This window comes from Brassica oleracea, chromosome C5 (assembly GCF_000695525.1).
Source record: "Brassica oleracea var. oleracea cultivar TO1000 chromosome C5, BOL, whole genome shotgun sequence".
NCBI classification, from domain to species: domain Eukaryota; kingdom Viridiplantae; phylum Streptophyta; class Magnoliopsida; order Brassicales; family Brassicaceae; genus Brassica; species Brassica oleracea.
The window spans coordinates 37,566,843-37,592,532 of NC_027752.1; the positions used below are offsets into that span (position 1 = coordinate 37,566,843).

The 25,690-nt window shown below is 36.3% G+C and overlaps 4 protein-coding genes across 5 annotated transcripts in view; 1 reads left to right on the plus strand and 3 right to left on the minus strand.

Annotated features, from left to right (window-relative positions):
• LOC106292236 (probable sugar phosphate/phosphate translocator At3g17430) overlaps window positions 1-1,106 on the minus strand; it is a 6,132-nt gene extending 5,026 nt beyond the window's left edge. The window contains 3 exon segments of the mRNA XM_013727841.1: window positions 885-899; window positions 901-958; window positions 1,069-1,106. Coding sequence (XP_013583295.1) covers window positions 885-899; window positions 901-958; window positions 1,069-1,106 — 111 coding nt within the window.
• Window positions 1,107-5,239: 4,133 nt separating this feature from the next.
• On the plus strand, window positions 5,240-8,510 carry LOC106292657 (probable receptor-like protein kinase At3g17420). The gene is made up of 7 exons (XM_013728290.1): window positions 5,240-5,438; window positions 6,278-6,840; window positions 6,915-7,142; window positions 7,220-7,390; window positions 7,694-7,823; window positions 7,894-8,109; window positions 8,198-8,510. Exons 2-7 carry the CDS (start codon window positions 6,314-6,316, stop codon window positions 8,273-8,275), a joined length of 1,350 nt encoding a protein of 449 aa, XP_013583744.1. The 5' UTR covers window positions 5,240-5,438; window positions 6,278-6,313; the 3' UTR covers window positions 8,276-8,510.
• Window positions 8,511-8,834: 324 nt separating this feature from the next.
• Window positions 8,835-11,740, minus strand: LOC106343313 (pto-interacting protein 1). The gene is made up of 8 exons (XM_013782490.1): window positions 11,479-11,740; window positions 10,887-10,992; window positions 10,544-10,794; window positions 10,339-10,465; window positions 9,974-10,247; window positions 9,591-9,723; window positions 9,350-9,436; window positions 8,835-9,210 (listed from the first exon to the last, which is right to left on the minus strand). Exons 2-8 carry the CDS (start codon window positions 10,966-10,968, stop codon window positions 9,070-9,072), a joined length of 1,095 nt encoding a protein of 364 aa, XP_013637944.1. The 5' UTR covers window positions 10,969-10,992; window positions 11,479-11,740; the 3' UTR covers window positions 8,835-9,069.
• A 3,504-nt stretch (window positions 11,741-15,244) lies between these two features.
• LOC106295488 (phragmoplast orienting kinesin-1) lies at window positions 15,245-25,588 on the minus strand. Of its 2 annotated transcripts, none has more exons than XM_013731405.1 (34): window positions 24,967-25,588; window positions 24,734-24,889; window positions 24,519-24,602; window positions 24,311-24,430; window positions 24,121-24,234; window positions 23,929-24,021; window positions 23,688-23,848; window positions 23,543-23,617; window positions 23,167-23,254; window positions 23,029-23,087; window positions 22,872-22,935; window positions 22,725-22,790; window positions 22,482-22,643; window positions 22,308-22,412; window positions 21,949-22,184; window positions 21,796-21,865; window positions 21,672-21,725; window positions 21,526-21,584; window positions 21,126-21,192; window positions 20,989-21,045; window positions 19,482-20,859; window positions 19,290-19,366; window positions 17,937-19,160; window positions 17,742-17,849; window positions 17,494-17,645; window positions 17,330-17,402; window positions 17,143-17,217; window positions 16,641-16,883; window positions 16,460-16,558; window positions 16,309-16,383; window positions 16,162-16,220; window positions 15,894-16,005; window positions 15,712-15,807; window positions 15,245-15,632 (listed from the first exon to the last, which is right to left on the minus strand). In XM_013731405.1, exons 1-34 carry the CDS (start codon window positions 25,438-25,440, stop codon window positions 15,465-15,467), a joined length of 6,303 nt encoding a protein of 2,100 aa, XP_013586859.1. In that variant the 5' UTR covers window positions 25,441-25,588; the 3' UTR covers window positions 15,245-15,464. The 2 variants fall into 2 exon arrangements, with proteins under 2 accessions (XP_013586859.1, XP_013586860.1); XM_013731406.1 differs by having other exon boundaries at window positions 22,506-22,643; window positions 24,967-25,440.
• Between the last annotated feature and the right edge of the window lie 102 nt (window positions 25,589-25,690).

The window sequence follows — 25,690 nt, forward strand, 5'->3', positions numbered from 1 at the left end:
TTAATTACTTCTCAAAGACTCAAACTCAAACTCATAAGTTATGCCACAATCATAGCATCTCCTTATATACTACTTTAACTTTCCTAAACTCATTAGGAAACATATCTTATAGATAACTCTCAATCTAACCTAATCTCATTAGGATAATTATAACTTATAACTAATGTGATATAACAAACTAAGTTCCACATTGGAGAATTAGACAAATAGAGTCTAATATATAATGAGCTGTCCAACTCTAATAGTACGAGGTCTTTTGGGAAGGAAACCAAAAGTAAATCCATGCGGACTTGCCTCTAAGGCCCAAAGTGGACAATATCGTACTAATCAGAGAATATAGAGTTGGACACGGGATTTCACAGTCCCAACAATTGGTATCAGAGCGGTTGACAAGAAATCTGCAAGAAGACCAAAATACCCTTCGAGTAGGAACGGGACCCATCGAGTTAGGATTGGGAGGTGTGTGTGGCAGAGATCAAGTCAAAAGATCCTGGAAGTCACAGTTGTGGGACACGAGATGAATGTGATCCTTAGTTTGAAGGGGAGAATGTGATATAACAAACTAAGTCCCACATTGGAGAATTAGGCAAATAGAGTCTAATATATAAAGAGCTGTCCAACTAATAGTACGAGGCCTTTTGGAAAGGAAACCAAAAGTAAATCCATGCGGGCTTGCCTCTAAGGCCCAAATTGGACAATATCGTACTAATCAGAGAATATAGAGTTGGACACGGGATTTCACAGTCCCAACAACAAAAACTAAAACAGGACCAATGCACCTTAGCCACTGCATATCTATATCTGATGTTAACATCACAAAACTAGAATGCTTAAAGAATGAGATACGTTAGCAAAAAACGTGTAATGGCAATTGAGTCACTGACCTTGTTGTAGAGTATTAACTCCAGAAGAGAGTATAATGTAAATGAGTAAGTATATATAAGTTAATACAAGCTGTCTTGTTTATCATCTTCCTCCTCCCCTCTCCTCAGTCCAGAACAAAGGACAGTGTATGCACAATATCCACAAAACCCATTAATATAGAAATGAAATTTAAGACTCCAAAACCTAAATCCACCACCATGGAGCAGAGTCGGACCTACCATTACGGGGGCCCTACACAAAAGTAAAATTTTTATTTAGTCTTATAGTAAAAATCAAAATTTCTTGTATTTTTTTATTTGTAAATGTTTAATCTAAACTATTTTTAAAATCAATATCATAAATTTATCTCATAATATAATTTTTGTTTAATATCATTAACATTTTATTGTTATTATTAAGTTACATTTTTCTATATATAAAAGTTTTTTAAAATTGGGGGCCCATGAAGTAGGGGCCCTATACCAATGTTTCATCCCACTTGGGTCAAATCCGGCTCTGCCATCGAGTGATCACGATCAGACAAGACGCGAGATTGAATCAGATCCGAGAAGCAGGGAGGGAGAGAGACATTACTACCTCGATATCATAAGTACAGAACTGGAATTAGTCAGAGCTTCAGTGGGAATCAACGAAACAGAGAGAGAGAAGACGAAGAAGATTTATTAATGAATGGAAACAACGTACAAGTTCATGAGAGCTAACATACACTTGTTCAAGTTGGAGAAGATGGACTAACAAAATTAATTAATTAAAAAAAGGAACGGCGGAGATTTTAATCGCCAATCTGCAGTATCTGAATCAAACGGCTACGATGCCATCTCACGGATGTGGAGAATACCCGCCAATAAATAGAAGGTCTGGGCTTTATAGGCCTAATTTGTACCTTCTGATGGGTCATGAGGCTCATTTCAGGCCCATTAATGCTCAAAAATTTCAGTATAATGAGAGAAAATAAAATAAAATCTGCAATACATGACAATGATGTGAATATGTGTATATATCGACGTGGTTGTGTAACCAATTGACTGAAATATATACATATTTTTATAAAACGTGAGGATTAGGGAGGTTTTATTATATTTAATTTCGAATAACCAAAGTGAATGTGATATACTAACCAATTTTTTTAATTGTAGGTCTTATTCTATTAATTGTTATCACTAACCAATTCTTGTCGGCAATAAGATATTGGTGACAACTCATTTTACTTTGAACACACAAAAATTACTGATAAAATCAACTTAAACATTGCATGATAACATGATCCATATAAAGTTACCACGGAAATACCATTTTCAGCTAAACATGTACGGTGTGCACAAAAAACGAAGAAGCTAAACATGTGCAGTGCTTGTGCTTCGTGATCGGGTTTGGAAATGAAAGTTAAAAGAAAAACTCTTGAGATTCAAGAAATTGTTGTTAGTCGACATTGTTGACTACAATCTCATTTTCACCAAAATAAACAAATATAAAACGCGTGTATATATTATATACGATAGATTAATCGTGTAAACATGATAGTTTACCAGATAGAGAGACATGGCATGTATGCACTCTTTTTGGACACCGGCTCTGCACGTAGCAGATCTAGCAGCAATTTGTGTATGGCACCAGTTGATTGTGTTATCATTTTACACAAGAATCTCCTCTTTTATCCCATTGAAGTTGACGTATATATAAAATCCGAAATAAAGCTACTAAACGTACATGAACCATGAAATGGACGTTTAAGGTTCTGAGATGTTCATAATTCATAAAACATTTACAATTTATGTCACGAACCTTGCAACCGTAAATACGATACGCTGTCATACAAAATAGTGGTTGGATGGTATATACAAAAATTAATAAACATCACTATAATTTAAGTAAGCTTGTATATATTTCTTAAACAAAACTTGCGACAATATTGTTGGTTTGATTTGGATGCAATGCATGTGTGGTTTAGACACACAAAAAGAGCCTCCACAATCACTGGTTCCTTGTTTCTATATAATTTTTCTTATCATTGTTATTAAGACCCTAATATCTTACTTGCTAGTAGGACAGATTTGATGTAACCCAACAACTGCAAGACCATAACAACTTAATTAATCAAACATCAAGGATTGGAAAAGGCTAAAATATAGATAAGAAAAGTATATATATAAACTAATGTTTTTAAATGAAAGATAAAGAACGACGAATTAAAAATAGAGAAGAAAAAGAGTAAAATATCAACAACAACACCAACTAAACCATTGTTGGTTAGCTTGTGGAGGCGGACACTAATCATGCAATTGTTTGTTACCTGTATTCTGAATTATTGTTCTACTTCTACAGCCAATCAGCTTAATTTCTTTCTTTTTGGTATAAAATTGTTTAATTTATTTTTCTGAAATTAAAATACATTAATTCGAAATATCATCTGCCATCGTGAATGGTTTACAAAAGAAATTGTATTTGTTATACAATTTTTTTGTGCATAAAAACTATTTGAAAAAAAAAATCAGTAGTTTCATGCAGTTGTATATTTGATCGTCTGAGGGAGACGTAAAAAGATAGCATGAAGCAAAGCATAATGGTTGTATAGAAGATAATAAAATGAAGATAAAGAGATAGAGAATCATTTGTCCAGCTGGAGAATGATGATGAAGAAGGTATGTCTCTTGTATTCCACGCAGCAAGACAAAGGGGCACTCTCAGGTTGACTTTTGTCAAGCACACGCTAAGGCAACGTTATTACTGCTTTGCTTTATCTGGTTTTTATAATTTGTAAAAAAACCATTCTCGGCCGACCACACGCCGTGGAAATCTGGTGTGGTGTAGATTCGAATTCAGATTTCGTGGGAATCCACGGAACGCCTAGACCACCTTGAACTCTTGTGGTTTTTATAATTTGTATATTTAACGTTCCAATAATTATGCATTAGTGTCTCACAGCGTGTCACGGCCTATTCTAATGTGATTCCTTAAAGTATAAACAAAACATTACAAATTTTATATAACCAAAATGTAATAGTACTATAAATATAAAACTTATTTCATAGAATATAACATGTTCTGATCTTACTGAAATCTGATAATTACCTAGCGCAGGCTTTATACAAAACGAATTGATCATATTATTTGTCAAAACACAATTTTAGTTGACATTCTAGAAGAAGGTTTCATATTATTTTTGATAAATGTATAAGGTATTTTTCTTTTGTCAACAAATCATGCATAAAGCGAAATAAAAGTACGAGAAGTGACATACACATGTATTTCTTTATCTTCCAACAGGTATATGATTAAGTAATGACTTCATGATAACACGAAACAACTTTGTCCAGCCCTAAATTATTGTTTGTTAGACGTCGTCAAAAAGTTATGTTAGTACATTTGCATGTCAGTTTTGTTATGGTCATTGCATGATTAATTAATTAATTCTACACGAAAATAACAAAAGACATGTACCCACGTACGCACCTTCTAATCTTTTAACTATTTTCAAATGATTTATCATGTCGTCTTCTTCTTTTTTTTATGACAATTCAAAGAACCAAAATCCACGATTCTGATTTTGCAGCCGCTCGTTTCCTTTTATTTAACCCTTCGAAGAAAAACAATGTACTTCCTTAAGATATAAAAGATTGTATAGTGGAGTACAATAAACGGGAAGGTGATGACAATAGTATTACCTTAAAGGGTTGGGTGCGAGCGACGTCCAATTTAATAATGTTGACCAAAATGACATATTGGTTAATGTTAGTAACGCATTTTACAATACTTGCTTAGTTAAATACTAAACGGTTAAACATTTCCTTTGAAAACTGTCGTCGCCAATCACGGCATATAGCTTCGTCAACTTCCTATCATCATCTCTTTATTTTTTGTTCTAGTGTTTTCTGTTTTGTTTTCTCAACAACTAAAGTGTACAATGCTCATATGCAAACTTCATATGTTTTTTTTTTCCGTCAAAAAAAAAACTGAGATAAAATTTATACCAAAAAAAAATCTGAGATAAACATTACTTCACATAATTAAATAGTTTAACCAAAAAACTTATAAAATTTTATTTTATTTTGTAAAGAATAAAGTTCTACTTATTATTTTGATAAAAGACTAATCAGTTAATAGTTATACTTAACAACACAAAAAGTTTCTAATAGAGAAAAAAGTCACCTCTATGAGCATTTTCACAAAGAAACTTATAATAATAGAGAAAAACAGAAACTAAATGAATAATTAAATTGCCGAAAGATGTAAAAGAAGAAAACACTAAATGCAATTTAGAAAGATAAAAAAAAAACAAATTAAACAGAAAAAGAAAAAAATTAAAAAAGCAAAGACAGCACCACAAGCATTAAAATATTCCAGAAGAAGAAACATCAAAGAAAGCTTCAAACCTCCTTCTCTGTTTCCCTCCTTCTTCTTCTCCCCCACAACCAATGTAAACCCTACAAAGATCTCTCTAAAGATTTCTTAAAATGGAGGCAATAATTCGTTATATCTCTTCGTTTCTGTCCTCCCTTTATTAACTCGAGCTCTAGTCTCCACCGAAAGTAGAGAGAAGATTTTCTGGAAAGCAGGTATTGGTTTAATCAGAACTAAATGAGTTTAGTGTTTTATTTTGGTTTTGTGGAGTTTCAAAGGTTTGATCTTTGTATATGTGCTTCGTTGTAAGCTTAAAAAGTTTCTTACTTTCTGCAACTTGGACACTTTAATGCTCTGTAGCTCACTGGAGTCTGAATGGTTTCTTCGGTTTCTTATTACAAGTTTGACATGTTTATGGAACTTGTACCTATCAAAATCTCAATTCTTTATTTATCTCAAGTCTCTTGGTATCAGATTTATATCGTTCTTGATTTCTCAGGATAAAGTCTTAGACCTTTAGTTTCTTATATACTCTGTCTTTTCTCTCCTCTGTTTTAGTCTCTTGCGTTTAGGTCCTTTTCTGACAAAGTTGGTGTTATTAGACTATGATTTAGCTTAACCCATTGTTGATATTCTTCATTACCATCAATACTATTACAGAAAGATCCTTCCTCATTAGCTTCAGTATCTTCTTTATCTGCTAGGTTCTTGTTCTTGCTTTATGGTACTCTGTTTTTCTCCTCTGTTTTCTTCTTGCGTTTAGGTCCTTTTGAGTTTTGAGACAAAGTTGATGTTCTTAGATTATGATTTAGCTCAAACCTCTTGTTAATCTTCTTCATTACCATCACAACTTTCAAATGCTCATAACTCTATATATATATATATATTTATATATATATATATATATATATAACTCTATATATATTTTTTATAACTCTATATTATTACATAATGATCTGAGAATTAAATTTCATCCGTTAGGTTCTAGTTCTTGATTAATTGTTCCCTTGAATATAAATTTGATTACATCAATGATTCATTTCAAATTATGCAGGTATATATACACACATACAAGTATCTGTGAGGTATAATGGCGTCTGAGCTGAAACAAACTCTAACAAAGAGATACGGTGCACTTGAGCTATGGGAGATCATAGTCATTGCTCTCTTCGCAGCCTTCATACTAATCCTCGCCGTCTCAGTATGGCTCAGCTTCCGTAAAAAATCCAAAAGATCCAACTTCATCCAACTCCTCCCCACAACCGAAACCCCTCGCCATCAAGATGAAATCAAAGACATAAGCGTTGTTCACGTCTCATCAGACAACAATGGCACACCTCTAGATGACAAGTTCCCCGAGAGAGACATTGAAAATGGTGATAATAACTATGAGAAACATGTTCCTCCTTCAGAAACAACTCATTCTCCTCATCTCTCTGGTCTCCAAGAAGGCTCTCACATTGGTTGGGGTCATTGGTTCACTCTCCGTGACCTTCAGCTCGCTACTAACCATTTCTCAAAAGAGAATATCATCGGTGACGGTGGCTATGGAGTTGTGTACCATGGAACTTTAACTAACAAGACCCCTGTGGCTGTCAAGAAGCTGCTCAACAATCCGTAAGTTTCTTTTTATCGCTTCGAACGCTCATGATCTTTGCGTCTGATATGATTGTTTTTTTTTTTTGATTTAGAGGACAAGTTGATAAAGACTTCAGAGTTGAAGTGGAAGCAATAGGACACGTCAGGCACAAGAACTTAGTTCGGCTTCTTGGATACTGCGTTGAAGGGACGCATAGGATGCTTGTGTATGAGTACATGAACAATGGGAACTTAGAGCAGTGGCTTCACGGTGACATGAGTCATCAAGGGCATCTTACTTGGGAGGCAAGGATCAAAGTTCTTGTTGGCACTGCTAAAGCGTAAGCTTCCTTTCTTTCTTTAAAAAACACACACTGGTAGTTCTTGGAAGCTCATGAGAATGTGTTCATTTACACAGGTTGGCTTACCTTCATGAAGCTATTGAGCCTAAAGTGGTGCATAGAGACATAAAGTCAAGTAATATACTGATGAATGACAGCTTTGATGCTAAGTTATCTGACTTTGGTCTTGCTAAGTTGCTTGGAGCTGATAAAAGTTATGTGAGTACTAGAGTCATGGGTACATTCGGGTGAGTTATACAAACTTTACATTTTCATAATCTCTTCTTTTTTTTTTTTTTGCCTAGATTGAAATTGGTACTTTCACCCATAAACTACACTAAGCTACTCTGATTAAGTAACTAAAATAAAAGAAACCAACGCACATTTTCATAATCTCTTCTTTTTTTTTTTTTTGCCTAGATTGAAATTGGTACTTTCACCCATAAACTACACTAAGCTACTCTGATTAAGTAACTAAAATAAAAGAAACCAACGCACATTTTCATAATCTCCATTGGTTACTTTTAATAATTTTCTCTGTTCATGGTTAGGTATGTTGCACCTGAATATGCTAACTCTGGTCTCCTAAACGAGAAGAGTGACGTGTATAGTTTTGGTGTTGTTCTATTGGAAGCTATTACTGGGAGGTACCCAGTGGACTATGAACGGCCTAAAGAAGAGGTAAAGGAAGAGATTTATATGCTTGACACAATGATGATTAAGAGAATGAAATTGATTTGTTTTGTTTCAGGTGCATATGGTGGAGTGGTTGAAGCTAATGGTACAGCAGAAACAGTTTGAACAAGTGGTGGATAGAGAGTTTGAGATCAAACCAACGACAAGAGAACTTAAAAGAGCGCTTTTGACGGCTTTGAGATGTGTTGATCCTGATGCAGACAAGAGGCCGAAGATGAGTCAAGTTGCTCGGATGCTTGAATCTGATGAGTACCCTGTGATGCCTAGAGAGGTATGTAGAATGAAAACATTTCAAAGTTCAAACAGGAAAAACAAAACAAAACTAGAGTGTTAAAATAAGTGGGTTGATGAATGTTTAGGAACGAAGAAGAAGGAAGCAGCCAAGAGAAAGCACAGAGACGAATAAGGATGATACCATAGCAGATGCAAAGATTTGAGTAACAGACTAAAACATCAAACCCTTTTAAAGACTTTGGGGTTTAAAAGAGGGAAACATATAGATTCTTTGGAGATTGTTTAGAATCTTTACTGTTTATATGAGTTTATTATGTGATATGTATAGCGAGAACATCAAGATTTGTTTCTCTTGTCTAGAGGAGGAGAGATCTTTTGTATAGCTTTGTTGTACCTTTTTTATTACCTTCATACTTTCAACATAACTGTTAAGTTTCAGGCCACTTTCGTTGGATCGGATTGATTTCAGTATCAGTTGGGCAGCGTGTGTTTAGGTTCTGGTATTATGTTAAGTTTCCATAAAGTTCCAAATTAAAATCAATTGGCCAATAAGTGAATTAACACACATAGACATCAAGCTCGAGAGTAGTGGCATGGACATGGACTTTACACCAAATGCTGTAACCTTGTCAGAGGATTGAGTATCTAAGTGAAAGCAACACAAGATCTTCAGTTGAATAGATGGAGAGAGTGTTCACTTCACCACCTATGCTATGCAGCAATAATCCATCCTCTCAGTTTTGCCAAATGGCACAAACACAATGAGTATATTATGAATATCCATTCCTCGCATATTGTATTAATTAGTAGAAACTTACATCGCAGGCATGAAATAACATAAACAAATAGAGCAACATTCAGGTTTGGAAGTGAGACTTTCAGGTTTTTTTATGAGAAATAAAAAGCCTATTTTCACGAATTTACACAAATTGTATTCAAACAAAAACAAATGAAATAAGTGATATGATGAAGAAGCGTGGCATCAGATTGGAGGACATCAATAAGGATTGTTCCTGTGAGGAGTTTGAGGAGCAGAGCGAGGAGGATTGAGGAGAGGCTGAAGAGCCTTCACCACTATGCTCATGTTTGGCCTGAAGTCTGCCTCATATTGCACACATAGCGCAGCTACAGCAGCCAGCTGATCAATACCAGAGTCATATAAGAGAAAACAAAATCAGAAGAGATGTTGTTGCTTAAGCTATGGAGAAGCAGTTTCAAAGTCATGTCTTAAGGTAAACCTTCTCTACTGAAACAATGACACTATGACAAAAGGTTACCTTGGCAACAGCTTTGGGAGGATATTCTCCGTTTAGTCTTGCATCAACGCACTGCTTCACCTTGTCTTCACTCAGTTTAGGAGTTGCCTGAGACACACACAAACGCGTTTTCATTTAATAATGAGTTTATCTAATCTCTCACAAAATCAACATGATTGTGCAGACACATTCCCTTTTCTTTTTCTTATCAATATGATGAATAAATTAGAAAAAAAAGAAGCAGAGCTGCACTAAGCATTACCCATGTCACGAGACTCTGCTGTCCTCGTGGTAAGGTATGATCAACTGGTTTACGACCTGTGAGGAGCTCTAGCAGAACAACTCCAAAACTATAGACATCACTCTTTGTGCTCAATGTCCCTGTCATTGCATACCTGAAATGCAGAACCAAAAAAAAAAAAAAATGTTTGTGTTTAAGACTCTAGTATGGTCAATTAGAAGAGATGCAAGACATACAACAACGTTAAGATGTGACAAAACAATGTCAAAACTTAATCCAAGGAAGGACTTAATGTCTGAAAAACACTAAGACAATGATAACAAAAGTCTCTGAGCACGAGTTGAATGTAACGACATTGATTAATCTGAACAACGCAATTCAAATAAACAAGTAAATGGGCTTACTCTGGAGCGTGATAACCAAAGGTTCCCAGCACACGAGTTGAGTGAAGGCGAGCAGCCATGTCAGGGGCTTGGTTGGAGAGATCGAAATCAGCAATCTTGGCAACGTCATCGTCAAACAGAAGCACATTGCTGGATTTGATGTCTCGGTGGACAACATGCGGGTTCGCCTTCTCATGCAAGTACTCGAGTCCCCTAGCCGCACCAACAGCAATTTTAACTCTCTGGTTCCACGACAGAACAGGTCCTGGCTGTGCTCCTTTCACTCCTTTTCTACCTTCACCCAACAAAAGTCACCACATTAATATTAGTTAATAGCTTCACATCTACAAGTATTACTGAATCAATGTTTTACATTAATAACTTACCATGAAGAATATCATGAAGAGATCCATTAGGAGCAAACTCATAAGCAAGAACACGGAGTGGGCCATCAACGCAATATCCCAGAAGTGCAACAACATTGTCTTGTCTCAATCTCGAAACCATTGATACCTAATTAACATTATTTACATCAGTAACTAAGCAGCAACTCAACTTTAACGGTTTGATATACTTAAGTAGCATTTGTACCTGTGCGAGAAACTCTTGATCAGGCTGCTTACTGGAATCAAGTTTCTTAATAGCAGCTGCCTTACCGCTTCTAAGAACACCGTAAAACACTCTTCCATAAGAGCCCTCACCAATCAAGGACTTTGAACCGTAGTTATCAGTTATATCCTTCAACTCATCAGCTGGAATAGCCGGCACGGAGATAGGCTGCATCTGAATGACTGGCGTGTTCTTGGGTGGGTCTGCCCTTGGATGGTGACCTCCACCGTGACCTTAGCCAACGGTTGAATAAAAGTTCATTAACTTAGCCTCTAGCCAAAAGATTTGGATAAAGTTGGATAAAAGGGTTATAAGCTTAAAGTACCTCCTGCGCCGTAGACTGGCTTAGGACCAGTTTCAGCAACTCTACGAAAATCGTCACCACCACAACAACCAAAGCAGCTCATTACGCTATTTCTCCCACACACAAACTGTATAAGTGAACGAACAGTTCAGTAATGGTGTTGCAGAACAATAACAAACTAAAAATAGGCATTTTTGTTTTAGTCTTTACATAAGAAGAAACATGTACTGTTCTTTTCCAAAGGAAAAAATAGACAACACGAATATAGAAACTTTCGGACACAGACTAAAACAAAAAGTTTCCAATTATATAGGGTTTAAGCAGCAAGCAACAGAGACATGGTAAAAAACATCCTTCTTCTCCATGATTAAGTAACATCATGATTCGATCAAAGTCGAGACATTTGGTAAAGCTACGGTCAACGATGGTAACCCCTAAAATGGATTTCAATTTCAAACCCCCCCCAAAAAAAAAGGTCAAATTTTTATAATCTACGTTCGTATGAAATCGAATTATACCGATAAAAAATCGAAGTAGGAACATAAAAGGAAAGACCCTAAACCCCAAAAGGGAAATTCATGGGAGTTTGCTCAGAAAGAAGAAAGCTTTTTACCTTCTTATTTTTTTCCAAAAGAGAGACAGAAGACTTGAGTGTGGTTGAATCTTTCGATGAAGATAGAAGGAGGAGGTACGGAGGATTGTGTCTATCTTGTTTGTACGTATGGTTGGCGGAAGCTGTAGGCTTAAGAAGAGAGGGCAGAGACTTTTCTTTCTTCCCGGCGGAAATTTCTTATAAGATGCGCACGATAGCTTCTTCCAAGTTCCAAGTTCCAAGTATTAGTAGTAGTCCTCCTTTGCCTTCTGCAACTTCTGATTATTTTACTTTATCGCCTGTGGAGGGTCCAATGTCCTAATCTACTCATTAATTTGTCATTTCATTTTATTTTTATTGTTCCACAATTTCTTTGTGTTTTAAAAAAAAAGTTGTGATAAGTGTATATATATGCTCACTTAAAGTCAACTATAATCCTACAAAATTCTTCAATAAAATTTTGAGATAAAAGGATAAAGAAATTCATTTCGTAATTTTTATATAGTGGACCAAATCACGATCTTCTAGTATATTTTTCTTTGGTTGTAACTTGTAAACATATTTATAAATTGATGTAATAGAAATTAATGGAATATCATAAATGGAATGTAGAGAAAAAATGGAATAAATTCATTCAAGATAAATGATTAAAAAAAATAGAATTGATGGAATAAATAATTTTATATCATTCCATCCCAAATATTGATAACCCAGTTGCACCCCTTGTACATTCAGTAATTTTACAATCTTCTGTTATATATTTCTTTGTACACTCAGTAATTTTCACTTGGTACTAAAGAAAAGCTACAGTTTTTAACCTGGTGGATGAATCTTTTCTTTTTAACACTTTTGAATTCTTTTCATTAATAACAGTGTCCAATTACATGTCATGAAACACCTCAAACCCATCTATCTCCTTACGATCCTTTCACGGACAGTAGGATCACCTCAAAAACCGACCAAGTGCCTAGACCTACAGAGGTAACATGCCTAACCACCCAAAAGAATTAGAGACCACGACTTTCATTCACAAAGAATTCAAATAACCAGTTCGGATGACTTCTCGAAACATACGATTGCGTCAATCCCTGATTGGTAACACTTTGTGCTATGAAAGTTTGTAACACCTGGTGGATGAATCTGTGTGAGGAAAATAAAATAGACGGCTTATATTAAATGTGAACAAGACGTATAGAGGTCAACAAGATGTAAAGCGAGTATCTTTTCATCATCAAAGGTGAGAGAGCGTGTTCTTTGTGCTAGACGGTCGACGGTCTACAAAGTCAACAACCACCTTGAAGTTTTCGCGTCTGTCTCACCTCAATTTCCACCATCTTTTCCTCTTCTTTTTTTGGTATTATTGATACTTTCTTCAGAGTACCAAAACAAAAGTGCAAAATCTTATATATGCACGCGGCTTGTATGTATTTATGTGATTTTTTCAAATGTAAACGTGTTTACCATATGAAACATATCTTATTTTTTCTTCACTGGTGTTTAAGATTTACAAATATAATTGGGATCTTCAACCATTTAAACAAAACTTTAAAACCAAACATAAGCAGCAAGAACTCTAGCTTACTTGAGCTTTGTTTGTTTACAAGTTACCAATAGGGCCTTAAAGCAATAAAAATGTTTCAAAATGGATCGATTAGTACAACCCTTAATTTCAGATTTTATTTGACTAAGCCCAGAAGCTACCAAGTAGCAACTTTAACCTAATTAGGCATATATGTCACTGATTTAGGATCCTAATATTGACCAATTGCATCGTTATTTGGAGCCTAGTAACTCAATCCATTTTATTTGTTTTTGTAAAGATAAAACAAATACTATTTGATTTTCATTATTGATGGATCATGCTATATCATATGTCATATACTTATGCTACATATCTAACATTTACTACTTATTTTGTTTTACATTTATTATAGGTATCAAATAGCGAATCTTATCTTGTTAAAATTATGACTATTCGCCATAATCTAATTTTTTTTTTAAAATTGAATACAGAAATTACGGAATGAGATAAAGAATATACTTAGAATAGATTCGGTATCCAAGTGATATATAAATTAGTGGATGTTTAACAGATGAATAAAATTCTTAAAAAATATTTTGTAGAAATTTATGTATAATTACACTAATTGATAAATTGGGAATATACTGTAATACCTTTGGTTCAAAATCGATTTTCATATTTTTGTGTTGATTAAAGTGTCAATACAATTCGAAAATATAAACTGCATTTTCATAAGCAAAAATTTGAAATAAGACATAGGTAGGTGGAATGAACTCAAATATAAGTTGAACATTGATTTAAATTTTTGTGAAGTATACATTATATTTCAGTGGATAGTGGTTTTATAGTTTAGAATTATTGTGATATGGAATAAGGTTTGTTTAGACTTTAGAGTTTGAACCCCGAAACCTTTGTATTTCAGGGTATAGTGTTTGATTATTAAGATGATTTCGATGAGTTGAACATCCATAATTTTTATTGAATCTTTACGTCAATGAAATGGGTTTACTCGGATTGGCTTTAAATGACTCGAAACCGGGCTTAATTTGTTTGGGTTTAAATGCTTATGCTTTTAGATAGATGATGAAAACTCAACTTTCTGATTGGTCAAATTAAAGGAGTCGAAAATTATTTCTAAAAAATAAAAAAAGCAATGGCAGAAGCTTGTAAATAATTTGAAAATCTAAGGATAAAATTTTAATAGGGATTATGATTTAATAGTATAGATATAGGTTGAACATTGATTTAAATATCTGTAAAGTATACATTATATTTCAGTGGAAAGTGGTTTTATAGTTTAGAATTATTGTGATATGGAATAGAGTTTGTTTAGACTTTAGAGTTTAAACTCCATAACCTTTTTATTTTAGAGTATAGAGTTTGATTATTAAGATAATTTCGATGAGTTGAACATCCATAATTTTTATTGGATTTTTAAGTCGACGAAATGGACTTACTCAGATTGGCTTTAAATTACTCGAAACTGGGTTTAATTTGTTTGGGTTTAAATGCTTCTACTTATGGATAGGACATAAAACCTCTTCTTTCTGGTCGGTCGAATTAAAAGAATCAAAAATTATTTTAAGAAAATTAAAAATCAATGACAAAGGCTTATTCAAAATCCAAGAATGAAATCCTAATAGAAATTCTGATTTAATAGTATACATTCATTTATATCTCCTAAGTTTTGATTGGACATTAGCCTTTGGATTAAAGTCAAACACTTGCTTTAGGTGATTAAGTGTATCTATTTTCTAGGATGTATTAGGGTCCGATTGGTAATGGCTGTAGCTTTAAAAATTTTGCTGTAGAAAAAAATCTGTAGACTTTTTGCTGTGGCTTTAGATTTTATTGCTGTAAAATTTTATGGAAAGCACTAAAAAATTGCTTTGGATATTTGGCTCTGCAGAGCACTTGTACAGCTGTAGGTTATTTTAAGAGCTGTGGTTTCAAAAAGAAATTTAAAGCTTGATTGCTCTGAATTTGGTACTATAAAAATAAATAGGGCTGTGGACAGCACCTACAGCAACTACCAATCACCTCCTAAAATGTAAATACGTTGTGGCTGTGCTTAAAAAAATCGTTTTCTATGTTTTAAACATTTGCATCTGGCTTTATCTCATGATTAGCCCACACACAGATCATGCAAGACCTCATCTTAAAACTCGTTATGAGTTTCACCTGTGTCTTTGTTCAATTGAAAATTGTCCTCTTTGCACATTGCTGAATCGTCTCAAGATGAATCGTCGAAGACGTGAAAATCTTTTTGTCCTCTTTGTACATTGCTTCTAACAACCCCTAATCTTTTGGTTACAACTTACAAGTTTGTTCTCTTCTTTCATACAAATATAAAAATACCAATACAAAACAACATGGTATATGCATTCTTATACACAATCAATCCAAAAGATTAAGAAGACAACATCTCAAAGTATGAAAGCAATTAGAATTGGACGTGGGACTTACAGCTTGGTAAGAAAAGCTCTTACCGATATCTTGTACCAGAGCTCTGTCCTTGAGTTCTTGTAGATGGAATATTACTGCTGGTTTTGCGATACTTTGCCAATTCATTGTTAGCATGAGAAAGAAGCTTCTGAGCATTTTCCAGTCTCTTGGTATAATCAGTATCAGCAAGTTTAAATGACACTGTATCCTGTTTGATGAAATAAGGATATTCAAAATCTTAGAATCAATCATTGAGTTTTAAGGCGCACACAGTAGAGAATGCATACCTTTTTTGTCTGTGGAACACGTTGGTTACTGGCTCCTGCCTCGCGGACTGTTCGTTCAAGTTCAGCTAACTTCCTCAGCAAATTGCTCTTGTCATTCTGAAAATGGAAGATAGAATTAGTGAGCTAAGAAAACACACGTAAAAATGGTTGTAGGATTAAAGGTGGAACAAACTCTTAATTACCTTCAACATTTCGTTTTGCATAGAAAGCAACTGAGCTCGCTCTTGTAATTGGTCCAAAGATATCTGTGTCGCAAGAACATCTGTATCCTTCTTGTTCAACTCTGACATGCAACTGTCCAGTAGGAACATCCCACGAGAGCAAAACTTGGTAAGAATCTCTTTTGTTTGAAACGCTAAATTACCTTTTTCTTTTGAGTACTTCAAGAGAGAAAAATAAGGAAATTGGCTAGTGATAGAACAGTTATGGTAGAAGTAGAACAGCGCTAACCTCTCTCTTTCCTTAACAAGAGCATCTATATGTCTCTTCAGGTTGATGATTTCTTGGTCCTAAAATCGATTGAGAAAAAGGGACATCAATAACAAAGCTGATGATTAACTAAAGAAAGTGGATGCAATAAGTATATAGCATCATCACCTTGGACATGATCTCTTCAGCATGTTGCTTAGCCTCTTCAACCACTCTTTGGATCTGGTGCTGGTCAATCAACTCCTGAAACATCCCATGCGTTTAGGAAACTGCCTTTTTTTAACTCTCTAGAAGATGACATATAGTGTGATATACTTACAGCATAGCTAGTTATATCCATTTTCACACCAAGTAAATCTCGAATAACATCATGAGTCATGCTATCAGCTGCAGCTAATCTCGTGTTCAATGTGCAAACCTGTTCCACCATGAAATTTGTAAGTGGGATTCTATAAGTCACTTCAGAAGGAGAAAAAGAATCTAGTGCATGTAGGCTGGACCTCTTTCTGTTTAGCAGCTAGCAGTGACTCCAATTCTTCAACACGAACTCTTGCCATGGTCAATTCCTGATCCTTCTCCAACTTCATCTGTTGTACCAACCCAACTATACATCTAAAGGGTGAACTTGAACCTCTGCTCCTTGTTGAGCTTTTGTCAGTTTTATGTGATATGGCGGTCTCTGCAGCTGACGAATTCGAGTCCTCTAATTTGAAGTTTCGAATCATGACCTCCAGAGTCTTATACTGTTAAGATTAGAACCAATGAAATTATATGAGTACAAATTAAGGAAAATAACACTTCCAGGTGCTAACAGAAATCAACACCACTGTTATCAAATCCTGCCTCCTTCAGATGCAGCATAATAAATATCATAAATCATTCTAATTCGTGACAAGGAGATACTAGCAAGAATGAAGTACGGAAACTAGTTATCTGCTGCACCTAACTGATTCAGCAAGCTAACTTAGAGCTGAGAACTGCTAAAGTGTACAAATCCAATACCTTCTCCTGGTAATTAGATGCTTGGGCCTCCGAATGCAGTAAAATTTCGGAGATGTACTCTTTTAGCTGTTTAATCTGTAAGTGGAGAAAGACGAAAGTTGGAAGTAAGGGGAAAAGTTACCATATGCACAAACTTTAAGGAATTTCATGGGAAAACTGAGCCGAGCAATCCAATAATATAACACACCTCTTTGGTTTGTTCTGCTACTTCTTTCTGGAGGACTTGTATCTGACCATGCGCACCTTGCAGCTCTTTTGACCTGTAGTACATTTATCTTTACCAATATCAGTATTCACCTAGAAAGATCCACAAGAGAAACTTAAATCTTGAGTAGAATTAGGATGGCTGACGTGGATAGTTGACTCTCATATTCATCTCTGCCTTCAGTGGTTGTGACCACAGTGCCAGTGAGGTCCTCAAATCTAAACAATCTCTGCCTGAGAGCTTGGAGCTCTGTCTCTAATGTGCGATGCCTTTTAACTTCCTCATCCATATCATACACCTGGAAGCCAAGATAGGTCACAAATAAGTATAGGAATTAATACAACGGACTGCACAGAATGTTGTATATAGAGAATGACAAACAAAGCAAACTAACCCGTCGTTCTAATATATTTACAGTACGCTCAAGTTCCTCAACAGAAATTTCTAGAATCTTGACCTCTTCTTCCTTTTGTTCCGCATATATTTTACTCGCTTCAGATTCCTACATGAGACAAAGACTCCTGTCAATCTTCAGTATTGCGAAGGATCAAATGATTCATTTAGAAAGATGAGGCTACAAGTTACATACCTGGCGAGCCTCTACCGCAATTGCTTCTTTTTCATCAGCTATAGCATACGCCAACTTGAGCTTATCATTCAATGAACATATTTCCTCAACAAGTTGATCTTTCTCATCGCTGGTTTTTCTCAAGTTTTCTTCGATGGATTTGACCAACTGCTTTTCTGCTGTAGTAGTCAAGTGAAGGATTTCGTTTTCTAACCTTTGGACAAGCTCTTTTTGTTCTTCCAATCCCTCTTCAGCTGCAACCTTTTCCATACAGAGGTCTCTGACGAGGACGTTTAACTCATCATTCTGCTCCTCAAGAACTTGTATGCTCTCGTTGGCCTGCTCTAGATCTGCCTTCGACGTAAGAAGAGCCTTTTTCAAGTTAATGCAGCAATTTTCGAGATTCTCATTATGAACAAAAAGAGCTTGAACTTGATTCGCTTTCACCTCCAAATCTTTCTGAACTTTGCATAACGCGTCAAACAGCTCATCCATTTCATCTCTGATATCTCTTTTATTTGATGCTGATTCCTGGAGTAGCCGAAAATCAAAAAGCAAACCTTCAAACAAAGCTTCTTTTCTCTCCAGCTCCTTTTTCAGATAAAAGTTCTCATTTAACAGGCCTTCATGTGTTTGAACAACTTCTTCACCTTCGAAACCTGTGACCACATCAGCTTTGTGAACTCTATTTAGCTTTCCTGTAACTTCATCTTCAGCACTGTACCCAATGGCCTTCGTTTCCATTGACTGTTGGTTTTCTTGCCCCGCAACGCGGGGAGTGATAACATGTTTTCTGTGGTCCAAAATTTGATCCATCAGTTTCCCAATGTGGCACTGATATGTTGCATACATGGTGAACTCTCTCTCCATGTTTTCAGATACAATCTGTTCAACATCGGAAACTAAAGCCTCTACTGTTTCTCCTACTTCTCTTTTCGTTTCCAGAAGACATTCTTCAAGCAAAGACACTGACTTTTCCATGTCAGCCAAAGTCGATTGTGTTTGATTTAGCAAGATTTGACTTTCCTGTTCTTTTGCCAATAGCGTAGACTTCACCTGTTCAAGATCATCCAACAGATTTTTCTCCTTAACCATTTGCTCTTCATGCGTTTGAAGGCACATTCCAGTTACAAATTTTGATTTTTCGTTGGCCTTTACTAATTCACATAGTGTGAGATCAACTTCTTTCATGGTAGCACTAACTGCCTCAAATCGATCGAAGAAGCTTCTCACAGGATCCACCCTCTGCATAAGACCCAAATATATCTCAAAAAAGCTGCGTAGATGCAAACTCAGTGGTTTACTTTTTCACTGACATGTAACCAGTTTCTTTATATATCTTGAAAAGAGGAACGGATGGTAGTAAAGACTTACTGGGTTACTGCATTTGCGTTCCGTTTCTGATCTACCCATCGTTATCGTTAATGGCCTCTGTAGAGTCTGCCTTCCCTCTGCATAAAACAAACACTTAAGCTTCTCTCTATGCATAAAGGTTAGTCATTCAAGATTACTAATTATATATCTTCAGTATAGGGTGGGTGATTAAAAAAACAAGCAAAAGTATACCTCCGCAGTAAACACAATCTTCAGAACCACTCTTGACCAACAAAGCTGCTGATGTGGTCCTGTTATGAATTTCCTGGGCGTCAGATTCAGAAGCTGAACCTCCTTGGCCCTCTGCCTTCAATGCACAATCATGTTGCAATCTGCAGTTTGAAAAGTCAGAGCTTGATGTTGAAAGCTCATCACCCTTCGTATATGTTGCTTCACTTATATATCCATCCATTGAAAAATTAATATCAGCATTCCCTTCCGCACTAGGAGAAGCCAAGACTGAACTTGAGGGGCGGCTTTCTTTGACCGATTGATTTTCTACTTTTTCCGGCACTTGGTGTTGATTTCTAGAGTCAGAAAGCCATTTTTTAACAGAAATTGCAGCCTCAGCATGTCGCTCTGCCTCTAGAATAGAACACTGCTTTGCATTTAAGTCATTCTCAAGCGTGTCTACCTCGTTGCTAATCCTGTCTAATCCAGTGCTCACGCGGAAACTCTCTTCGGTGGTTGCAGCATTGCCATCCAGTTGAAATTCGTTGAGAGCAATTGCTGCACCCTTTAAGCAATTCAGCTTCAAATCCATCTCTGCTAACAATATCCTTGCATCCTCCAAGCTTTTGTGAAGAAGTAAAATTGTTTCTTCCTTTCTTATGCAATCTTTTGCAGCCTTTTCAACATAATCTCCTATCCATGCATTCACATGTGGAAACGAACATACAATACTTTCAATCTGTGTGGAGGCATCTGTGATGGATTTAGACCCATCCACAATGAAATTTGTTAGTTCTAAGGTGGCCTTTTCCCAGTCTTGGTTAAGTGCTCTTATTTCTGCCTCTCTAGCAGTTATAGCATCTTTCATCGATTGATTTTCTTCGGTCAATTTACAGATTCTTCCTTCAAATTCAGACTGGAGAGCAATCACCTCTTCCTGCAGCTCAAGAATTGTTCTAGCAGTTTCTGTCTCGACTTGCTCGCGGACCACTTCAATATCTTGTTGCTGAGATAAAAGTAACTTCTGCTCTTTTTCATACTGACTATTGAGTGTTTTGGCCTCCTCGAGGTCCTTAATTACTTTCCTTAACTTGAACTGCAGGACTGACCTGTCTGTCCCCTCATCAGCCTTCATTACAGCATCTGTGTTATTGACCATGCCGCTTAACTCCAAGTCTTGACCTTCTATCCTAGGAACAGCATCTCTTTCCATACTACTTTTGTTGTTCAGCAGTTTGATGGATCTATCGTTCTCCTCTAGCACATCCTGTGATTCATTTATTACCCAAACCCTAATGCCATCAGGATTGTCTGATTCACCATAGATATTACTTGAGTTTTTACTCTCTGAAAAGGCCACTTCCTCTTTGTTTTCACCGATAGCAGACATTGTTTCTACCTGTTTCAACAGAAAAAAAGTGCGTTAGACGAGCTTTTCATTTATATTTATACAGTTTCCTAAGCAAGTTTTCTATGTAAAACAATATATACCAGACTGATTCTTATAACAAGTAATAACTCAACTAACCGTTGAATGCTTATGTGCTTGATTAACCTGCTCAGCTCCACTGATGGTAGATGCAACCTGCAAAAGGTACAACAAACATAAATCACCGGCGAAGCAAATTTTATAACAACCACTCCTCTGTCAGTCTGATATCTTACAAAGTCGGATTGAGTTTGGTCGAATTTCATATATCTTCCAACTCTTGCTTGTATCTCATCTAGTTCTCTGCATTGAAAAGCAACACCAAAACATAAAAAAGACAATACCAAATCAGGCTTCTTTTCCATATAGTCAAATTATTTAATGAAGAAAATGAAAAGTTTCAGGTTATATATCAACTAACACAAATTCATATCAGAACTGTAGTAGAACAGTGTAGTAAACGTAGGACGACAAACTCTAAGAATAGGACGACAGTTTTTTAGATTAAATGCAACAGAGAACTCAGAAAATTTTCCATTCGCATATCACAAACTAAAAAATGCAACAATGTAAATGATTTTCATACAATATCAAAGCTCAAAAAAGATATTGGTTATCATAAATTTCATATAGTACCTGACGAAGCTAGAGTTCATCTTTCTGCAGTCTTTCAATTCCTTTTCCACTTCGTTCTCCTATAGTGTTATCAAAGTTCACGCGTAAGAAACCAGCTACAGCACTATCTACGATATTAAGAACAGCAAATAGCATTTTTCCCAAACCTTTATTACATGATTTGAAAAGGACTCATCTTTTGCTTCAAGAACATCAAGAAGCTGCATGATATATGGAAAAAAAGTTTTAAATTATGGGCTGAAAGTCCATTTGGTGAAGGCATTTTCAAACCTGGTCGCGAAGTCCTGTCATTTCAGACAGCAATGCCTCTCGCTCCCCATGGTCATAAAACTTCTGATATCTGAAAAGGAAGACAAGCTCAGAGCATAGACGATAACCAAAAAAAGAAGAAGACTCTTCGAAAGCATTTAACAGGTGATTTACCGTAGTAGCTGCTCCCGGAGTTTGGTGTTCTCCAAGGTCGAACGTTTCAACTGTGGGTTTTTGTCCATGATTTCACGAAGAAGATTGATCTCTCCTTTCAGAGATTTATTTTCTTCAATGAGACACTCATTTGTCATCAAAGAATCAGACGTAGAGAATTCCGTCTCTCCAACTTTTTCTTGCTGAAGATTAAGCATTCTTTTAATGCATTTAGCATCCTCTTCCATATCTCTAACCTGCAGTATCAAAGTGTAAGATAACCGAAACAGAATCTATTTTGTTCGCATCATGAGCGGAATCTGTCAAGGCTACATCCTCTCGAAATATGAATTTGGAACCGTCCTTATAGCAAGACTAACCAAGCTGTCTATACGCTCAATCTCAGCCTCAGACTTCTGAAGGGCAGTTTCAGCAATATTTTCTCTTCTGAGAGCACCAATCAAAATATCTTTCGTATTTTTCACCTGTTGTACAGTTATGAAGCCAATTCAGTATTATAGTCGAAAGGCATCCACGAATTTGTTGTAAAATACCTTCATTCTCAGTGAGTTGTTCACCTGACAGTGACACTTGTCTTGTTGTGTTTTTCTTGCTACTTCACATGTACCAGAGTATCTGGGTTCTTCAAGAGAAGCTATGCAGTCTGTAAGAGCTCCACAAGAGTTATGGTTCTTCATGAGAGAGGACAGTTGGACCTGTTTCAATATACGAAAAGGCTTTGATAGAACTGTCACATGCGTATGCAGGAGATAAGGAAAGTCGTATTATGTCAGTACCTTTAACTTTCTTATTTCCTGCTGGAGTGCTGTGACATCCCCAGAGGCATCTTCGTTGACTTTAGCCTGGAACATGAAAATGAAGCAAACTTGCGTCAAGTCTAACTTCATAGACGAAGTTGTAATACTTGAATAATCACAAACTACGTTATTCTGGATAAGTTTGGCTCGTTGTGCGAATTTCAGTGTGCTGAGGGTCTCGTTTATAGAGCTGAAATAAATCAATAATAATCAGAAATACACAAGACGGAACATATTAGGTAAACGGTAAACCCATTAAACAAGAATGGATATTGGTACAAACCAAAGAGATGGGCTGACATTGGCTATTATCATTGTTTTAGAATTACCCCCAAGAGAATCCTGAAACCATATCTGATGTTAGTCTCAATGCAGTTGCAAGAGAAAATGAAGGCTGAAGTGCTCTAATAGGTCATAATACCTGCAGTAGAAAGGTAAGTCGTGAATCTCGATACGGAACATGTCTATGTTTGCCATGTGCCAAATCCACCAGAGACATTATCACTAAGCTAAATTGACAGATAAATGGGATAGTGTTAGTAACTACTAAGAATTTGTTACAAAATTAAAGAAAATAGAGCATAGTAGAAGGTGTAAGACAGTAGTCATCTTGTTCAAAGATTATTTATCTTACAGTTACGGCAATAATCATTTTAAGTTGTCAAACACCTCAAGCTATTAAAGTCGTGCCATCTACTTTTGCTATGAAACGCTTGCCAGTGCACAACAGAAAATAGTTCATGAAAAAAGCAGAGGGCAGACAATCTGACACGTAAACAGATGTCTAATAAGATTACCCCAGAGTGGATAAGGATTTGTTAATGTTTGCTGCTTCTTTTAGGCGATCACCTTCCGCGCCTGAGCTTTTCTGCCTGTATATGTAACAAAGATAATTTCATCAGTCAAAGATGCAAAAGTAACCACAAGCAAATTACTAGCTACCTTTCAGAACCAGCCAAATCGACCAAATTTAGTCTGGCAAATCTTGAATGGGTTAGGGAATCTCTCTCCCAGATGCTCTCGATTGTACACGTGAAAACGCTGTGGGATCTGCTGCTTTCACTATTCATATGAGTAGCTGCAATCTTCCGGTTCGCAGCTCCCTGAGCATAAGGAAAACATTTAAACTTAAATACTTGAATGCCTAAACTCTTAAGATAATATTTAGGTAGGGAAGTCTTGCCTGTAATAGAAGCTTTAAAACGTCATTAACAGTTCTCACATTATGTTCTACAAGATTTTCCACATATACTCCTTTTCCTAAGTCTTCTCTGAGCTAAAACATGGAATACAAGGTTACGACCTATCTCAAAACAAAAAGTAACATAATAATTAAATAATAGTCAAGTGATGGAAGAAAAAGAAACTGGTTTACTTGCAAATTGGTCGAGGATGGCTCCAAGAGGTCGGTAATCTGCTCGTTGTATATCTCAAGAAAAGAACATTTGCAACTGAATCTAAGTTTTTCATCTCTCCTTCCCTCTTCTTCCTGTTCACAGAAGACTTTTTAAGTACTAAAATACATTTTCTTGCAATTTTTCGTCATGAGGACTTTAGGTAATTACCATTTTGATTCTTGAGAAGAGGTATTCAAAAATACGAGCAGTAACTCCACAGTCTTCACCGAGGCTTCCCTCTACCTCAGATATCTCTCCCATCATAGTATAGGTCTTGCCACTACCAGTCTATATGAGAGGATGTTTAAGTTTCTACATTTCTGAACCACACAAAATTCTAACAAGCAGAAGCATATCATCACTTATATAATCTCACCTGGCCGTAGGCGAACACACAGCTGTTGTAACCAGACAAACAATTCTCCACCATAGGCAGCCCAGCAACGCGAAATAGTTTCTCCTGAAAAATCAGCAGGATACACATCCATAAGGTGTATTCAGGTAACTACATCACATAGTAACATTTGATAAACAAAAAAAAAAAAAAAGAAGCTAAGTGTAGCATTGTGATAGACTATAAATGAGGTTTACCTGAGAGATAGTCTCACTGGCAACATGGTCAAAGGTGAATCTGGTCTCTGGATGGCCTAACCAAACCAATGTCTGTGGACTCTCCTGCTTTAAACACCTACCATGTCCTTGAGTAGCTCTTTCCATTGTGCTTATTGGCCTCATCCTTATCAAAACCTACACCAATTAAAAAGTATACCTTAATTTAGTAAGTTTCAAGCAACCAAAGAAACTCCTAAACAAAATCCACAAACCTGCACATTGTGCTCTTTCCAGAACGAATGATCTTCATTCATCTCAAAATGTGGAGTTGTTTCCATAGAATCAGCCATAGAAATCCACTTTGGGATCCTTCCTCTTCCAGCGAAAGACTGAGCAACTCTCGCGCCGGTAACACAACCGCCGCCTAGAGAAACCCTAGCACCGCTCCTAGTCGGCGTACTCTGCGCGGAGTTTGGCTCCGACCTAGATCTCGCATTACGAGTTACGATCCTAGGGTTCGAATCGTGCGCACCAGCTCTACCTTCGAATCTCCTCTCCGGACCCTGCGTTCTCGCGAGTTCCAGTTTCTGAGCCAAATCGAAATCGGAGAGATGAGTCGTCTTCTGTAATTGACTTGGATCTGGTATCGAATTCAGAGGAGCTCGTGAAGGGGAGAACATAGAGAAGCTCGCGAACTCGTTCTCTTCAGATTCCGGCATCTCGATTCTCGGAGCGTTACGGGGCATGAGGATTAGCTTGTACTGTTGTTATCTTTCAAAGGTCAACCTGCACGGATCTTCAAATGCTCAGTTTGCTCATCATAATGGAACAAGAAGGAAGCCTGAGGATGAAATTAAATGCTTTTTGAAGTTTTCAAGTAGCCTTCAAAGCTCAGATTTGAATTGGGGGGGAGTGGATTTTCAAAATCAGCAAGTTTATTTTTCTAAAGATAAGCCCTTTGGCTTCTTCATTATTACGAATGATGCCCTATTGTTT